Below are 6,981 nucleotides of genomic sequence, written 5' to 3'. Positions count from 1 at the left end.
TGACAGAACAGGAGAATAACAGAACAGGAAGATTCCACATCCTCTACAATCTTGATGGTGAAAGAATCTTAGGGTCAAGAGGGCACAAGGGTATACAGTAAGCAATATGTAGAGATATCAGGCTAATTCATAAATTGCTGGGGATTTTATGCCAAAGAAGTTGGCATCAACATATCAACATATGATTTAATCTATATGTGGAAGTAAGGCATGTCACATGCTCAGTCTAGAAAGATCCATAGATTCAGAGCCTTCTCCTCTAATTCTTGGGAATTATGGGAAATCCTGGGAAATGTGGCATATCTATTTCAATTAGGGGAGAAAGATGGCCTTGAATATTCAGTATTCTACTTTTTAAGAAATATAGTACTCTTCACTGTTTAGAAAGTGAGAGATAGCCAAGGAGTAAGCAGAAGGAAATATTGAGAGACTGAGCATCCATAGTGGTTGACCAGAGATAACTAGATAACCACATAACCCAGGACATCTAAGATCTTCAAACAACCCCCTCCCCTTTCCTTGTCCAGTTGACTCAACTGGCTAAATGGAGAAAGTCAACTGCACATTGGTGACTGAATTTGTTTTCCTGAGATTTTCCAACTCCCCACATCTCCAGGTGCTCTTCTTCTCCCTCTTCCTCCTGATCTACCTCTTGTCCTTAGTAGGCAATGCGCTCATTGTGCTCCTTGTGGCCCTGGATGGGTGCCTCCACACTCCCATGTACTTCTTCATCTGCAACCTCTCCTTAGTAGAACTCTGGTACACCACAGTCACTGTGCCCAAGATGCTAGCCAACTTTCTAAGTGTCCAAGTGGTCATCTCAGTTCCCAGCTGCATTACTCAGTATTACTTCTTCTTCTCCTTGGCTGCCACTGAGCTCTTCATCCTCACCACCATGGCCTTTGACCGCTATGCTGCCATTTGTCGCCCACTCCACTATGCACTGTTGTTCAGTCCCCAAACGTATGTGACCCTGGCTGGGATCTGCTGGTTTGTGGGATTCCTCTGTCTCATGTTCCCCTCCTTCCTCCTTGCACAAATCTCTTTTTGCACACCAAACCAGATCAACCACTTCTTCTGTGATGCAGATCAGATTTTCCGCCTTTCCTTCACAGACACATATGTCATTCAAGCAGTGGGCTATGCTTTTAGCATTGTCATTGTCCTAGGAGCCCTGAACTTTACCATGGCTTCCTATGCCCAAATCCTGGCCACAATATTAGCTATGGCCTCAGCTGCAGCCCAACACAAAGCCTTCTCTACCTTCACAGCCCACTTCTCCATAGTAACCATCTACTTTGGTACCCTCATCTTCATATATGTCCGCCCAGCAGTAAAATATGAGTCAAACATCAATAATATTGTGGATATTTTCTACTCAGTCATCACCCCACTTCTCATTCCTCTCATCTATACACTCCGTAACAAGGATGTCAAGGAATCTCTGAAGGTGTTGGTGTTCCAGATCCAAAGAGTCTGCCAGGCAAGCAAGCAGCTCCGTGATGAGGCCACATAAGTAAACAGAAGAAAGCAAAGCTGGATGACTATCCAGAATAAAACATTCTTTATTCATTTTCTTTGTCATGTAGCCTCTTTAAAAAGTATTAAATTTATTTATTTGCCTTGTATGAGTTATCTGTGGCATATTTTAAATGAAAAAAAAAAGTCTTCTCCTACAAAGCATACTGTCCATATGCTGCCTGCTCCTTCAATTGGTCAGCTGTTCTTAAGGGGAAAGAAATGGATAATCTCACATTAATCATATTAGCATAATGAAATGGAAAGGATTTTGTAGTCCTCCCTCAGTTGCTTGCATCAGTTAGCAATTCACGAATCTGATAAGAGTTCTGGGGAAGTAATAAAAGAACAATTTTTTAAAAGTAACAAAAAAAACAATAAAAAAGTAACAAAAAATTAAAAAGTAACAAAAATCAATAAAAAATTCCCTCAGAAGACTGTTCTTGACTTAATAACATGTAAAGCAATGAACAAGTGTTGATTCATTTGATTACATTAGTCTCCATTACAAATATAAGCCAAATTACAAATATAAGCCAAAATACTCATTGTTTTAATGAAATGCAGTTCTTTCTGGATATAAAGATAAAAGATGCTCATTATCAAGAAGTCAAATGATGCACACTGCATGACACAGAAAATAAGAGAACATCTTCTAATTTAATCAGAAAGATTTTAATTTTTCAGTAGCATCCATAATGATGACTGCAGGATTTTTAACTACTCCCAGTAGCCAAGAATCAACCAAAGGACCCATCAATGGATAAAGAAAATTTGGTGTGTGTGTATATAAATAGTATATAATATATTTATACATATACAAATATTATTCAGTCCTTTAAAATCAGAAAGTCCTATCATTTGGGACAACATCAAGGCTGAACCTAAATGACATTATGCTAAGTGATATATACCAGATAAATACTATATGATCTCATTTATATGAACATAAAAAAAGTAAAATTCACAAAAGCAGATAGTAGAATAGCAGTAGCCAGGGTCTGAGGGTGGATAGGCACAAATGGGAAGTTGCTGGTCCAAGGATACAAAGTTTCAGTTAGGCAAGATGAATACATTCTGGAGATCTATTAAATAGGCCTTGACTATAGTTAATGAAAATGTATTGCATAAGTAAAAGTTACCAAGAGAGTAGATATTAAATAGTATAATCACAAAAGTATGTGAAGTGATAAATGTTTATTAGCTTCATTTAATCATCTCACAAAGTATACATTTATGTCTCAAAATATAATGTTATATAGCATAAATACAAACAACTTTTATTTGACAATTCTACCTTAATAAAGCTGAAAAAGAAATTTAAGAGATAGTAATTTGAAAGTCTTGATTAGCCATTTCAGTCAAAAAGAAAATTTAACTAAACAGTTTGAAATTTTTTTAAAACTCACAAATAAAAGATTTTGTATTCTTATGTATAGTTACAAATATCAGTCAGATAAGCCTGAACTATTGAAAGATCTCTGTTCCAAAGTTTTCCAAACTTTGGAGTATGTTTATTAAAATACTAAACTTCTGAAAGCCAGACTATATCACAGATAGGCACTTAATGTTACATCCTTATTTCTTGACAAAATCTTTTTCTTAATTCATTCATACAGAGCCCTTCTTATGCTGGCCTTTAGTTGACTTCCAGTGCTGTGGGAAACATTTGCATTGCCAGAGCAGCCTGGTATAAAATGCAGTGAGTGACAAGAATGTGGGAGCTTCCTTCCTCACTATTTAAAATCAATTGTCTTTTCAAACATCGTGGAACTTCCTCCTAGAAGTGTGAAGCTTTCCTTTTCAACCTTTATTTAGAAAAAAAAAAAAACTTACCATTTCCAAAACATCAATAGACTTCATTTTTTTAAAATTATAATTCTCTGATAGCATCAACATGAGCAAGGCAAAAAGAAAAGAGCACATTGAGAGATGGCTACAATTTCATCCAGTTGTACACAGAAAAGAAATGTTAAGGTTGCTGTTCCTGAATGATCCATTTCCAAATGTTTAAAGAAAATGGCCTACACCAGGATATATCTCATCTTTAACAACTGAACAGCTACCAATTGGTATTCAGTTATTACTGATAATCCGTCTCCCCATACCCAGGGTAGGCAGCTTCACTAAAGTACCTCCAAGTCAGGCTTTTTTATTGAGAGATCTGGAACAATATGTGTGTGCTAAGAGAAGGTTGCAATGAGAGCTGGATGTGGCTAAGTGGTTGAGTGCTGGCCTAGCATGCTTGAAGCCCTGGCTTCCATCTCTAGTACTGCAAAAAGGGAAGTAGATAAATGATTTCAATGAATTAGCAAATCTATGATTTTCAGTGTTCCAGTTTTTTCAGTTTGAGTGATCTTCACACACACACACACACACCAAAAATTTTTTTAAAAATAAAAAAGTTTATATATATATCTCCATTTTTGTGTGTTTTAAAAATAAACAGACCTGAGGTAATCTTTCAATTTGTCTGGCTTCATGTTTCTATTCAAAAGAATTTTCCACACTACAACGAGGCATTTGTATGTCTTTACCTATTTGTTAATACAAGTGAAATTCTAAAATGCAAAATTTCATCAAACTTTCTTTGACATTTCAATTTAATTAGGTCTATAAAATATAAAATAGAGCTAAAAATAAAATATTTATTCAATTCACTTTTGGACTAAATTTTCACATGGTTTTATCTACATTGAATAAGAAATTTCAATGCCAAATAAAACTGCAGAATATTTTAAGTATCTTCTTAGAATAGTTAAATTTAAACATTATCTTTAAGTAAGATATTTTAAAAATTAAAATAGGAACACCAAATAAAAGTAGTTTTATAATTTGTTTAAAGTTTAAAATTTTTTATGGTTTAAGTGGGAGTTAAAATTGGGTTATATTATTTACAGTAGTTTAGAAGCAGTGCCCTGAATGAATTTCAGCTACTGCTGCACATGCTTCTAAGTCTCTCTAAAAATAATGATATCAATGTCTGGTGGTCCTCCATCTGCTCATGAGTTTATTTTTAAAATACAGGAAACTTTTTAAAGTAATAGTGTAAGAACACAACTTGTACCAGTGGAGTACCAAGGATAAGGCCACAGGAGTAAGTTTGCTCAGGTGTGGGCAATGAGGGAATGCATTTTAAAACGATAACAAAACCAGCTGGAGTCAGTCTACTATGTCTTATATCCACACAATGACAAAGATGTCAGTAACAAAATACTCCTCCACACCTAGGAGTGCCAGTGCATGCACACATACACGCACGCGCACAGGCACACGTTTCTTGTTGGGCCAACTTGCTTCAACTTCTATTGAGTTTTATTCATTTATTAAAAATTTTTATTAGAGCATATAATTATACATAGTATTTGAGTTCATATATACTAAACATGATTTTTTTAAGAATTCATACTGCATTGCCTCCCCTTTCCCATTCCTCCAGTCTGTCTCTCTCTCTCCTTCTTCTACAGTACTGCTCTGCCCTTTATCTTTATGATATTCTATCCTGCCCTCCCTCTTTCCTTTAGTTTACTCTGGTTTCTACACATGAGAGAAAATATTTGACCTTTGAGTTTATGAGTGTGGCTTATTTCACTTAGCGCAATATTCTCCTTTTCCATGCATTTACCGGCAAATGCCATAACTTCATTCTTCTTTATTGCTTAGTACAACTCCATTGTGTGTGTGTTTGTGTTTGTGTGTGTGTGTGTGTGTGTGTGTGACAACTTCTTATTCCATTTATCTATTGATGGGCACCTGGGTTTATTTCATAATTTAGTTATTATGAATTGTGCTACTATAAACATGGAGGTGGCTATATAGCTATACTATGCTGATTTTAGATCTTTTGGAAAAATAACAAGGACTGGGATAGATAGGTCATGGGTGGTTCCATCTCTAATTTTTTGAGGAATCTTCATACTGTTTCCAGAGTAGCTATACTAGTCTGCTGTGGGAACAGTGCATGGAGTACTGCATACAGGGCATATGTTAAGGGCGTCTGAGTGGCAGGCCATTCCCCTTTGCTAGGCGCATGAGCATCAGGCCGCTCACCCCATAGGCACAGCCTTGGGCGTGAGGCCATGTGTTGCAGTCCCTGCACTTGTTCCACAGCCCGCTCCTCATTTGGTCAAGGACAAGGACAGTTAGCAAGAAATTGTATTGGTGGCTGACTATAATCTTTCTAGCTACTGCCTGAGTATATATACATGGTAACTGTGCTATAAAATTAGACCTGCTTCCTGCTTGGTCTCAGGAGGTCTTGATTAGTGACTTCACAGCCACACTCTCCTTGTTCCATGCACCTCCTCCCTGGATGAGAGAAAGCCCATGCAGCCTGCAGTTCCATCAACAGTGGACAAGTGTACATTTCTCCTCAGAACCTCACCAGCATTTATTGTTGTTTGTATTCTTCATCCTTGCTATTCTGACTAGAATAAGAAGAAATCTCTAGAGTAGTTTTTGATTTGCATTTTCCTGTTAGAGGTGTTGAATTTTTTTTATATATATTTGTTGACCATTTGTGTTTTGTTTTGTTTGTTTGTTTGTTTTTTGTTTTTGTTTTGAGAAGTTTCTATTTAGTTCTTTTGCCCACTTGTTGATTGGGTTATTTGGTTTTTTGAGTTCTTTATAACTTCTGAATGTTAATCCCCTATGAGAGGAGTAAATGGCCATGATTTTCTCCTATTCTATAGGCTCTTTCTTCACCCTCTTAATCATTTCTTTTCCTGGGCAGAAGCTTTTTAGTATGATGGTGCCCCACTTATCTATTCTTGGAGTCTTGTTGAGGAAGTAGGTGCAAGCATCAATATGATGGAATTTTGACCCTATGTTTTCTTATAGAAGTTACAAGGTTTCTGGTCTAATTCCTAAATATTTGATCCATTTTTATTTGAGTACAGGATGAGAGATAGGGATCTTTTTGTATTTTCCTACATATAGTTATCCAGTATTCCCAGCATTGTTTGTTTAAAAGGCTGTCTTTTCTCCCAAATATATTTTTGGCAATTTTATTAAGTATCAGATGATTTTTAAGTATGTGGATTTGTCTGGGTGTCTTCTATTCTGTTCTGTTGGTCTTCATGTCTATAGTAATGCTAATACCATGCTGTTTTCATTCCTACAATTTCAGATCAGGTATTATGATACCTCCTGCTTCACTTTTCTTCCTTAATATTGCTTTGGCTAGGGGCTGGAGCTGTAGCTCAGTGGTAAAGTGCTTGCCTAGCATGTGTCAGGCACTGGGTTCAATCCTCAGCACCACATTAAATAAAGATGCTGTGTGTTCATCTACAACTAAATATTTTTTTTAAAAAAATGCTCTGGCTACTCTTGTTTTCTTATTCCGCCAAACAAATTCTAAAAATGTTTTTTCTAATTCTGTGAAGAATGTTATTGGTATTTTGATAAGGATTGCATTGAATTTATATATTGCTTTTGATAGTATAGCCATTTTGACAATATTAA

At 36.1% G+C, this 6,981-nt stretch overlaps 1 protein-coding gene across 1 annotated transcript; it reads left to right on the top strand.

Moving 5' to 3' along the window:
• Window positions 1–544: 544 nt before the first annotated feature.
• Window positions 545–1,516, top strand: LOC107133654 (olfactory receptor 1019-like). Its single transcript, XM_015475914.1, has one exon. The coding sequence runs from the start codon at window positions 545–547 to the stop codon at window positions 1,514–1,516; it is 972 nt and encodes a 323-aa protein (XP_015331400.1).
• Window positions 1,517–6,981: the final 5,465 nt, after the last annotated feature.

Source organism: Marmota marmota, unplaced genomic scaffold, assembly GCF_001458135.2.
Source record: "Marmota marmota marmota unplaced genomic scaffold, marMar, whole genome shotgun sequence".
Lineage (NCBI taxonomy): Eukaryota > Metazoa > Chordata > Mammalia > Rodentia > Sciuridae > Marmota > Marmota marmota.
Note: the sequence above shows the minus strand (reverse complement) of the source record. Positions and strands in the feature narration are given on the sequence as shown.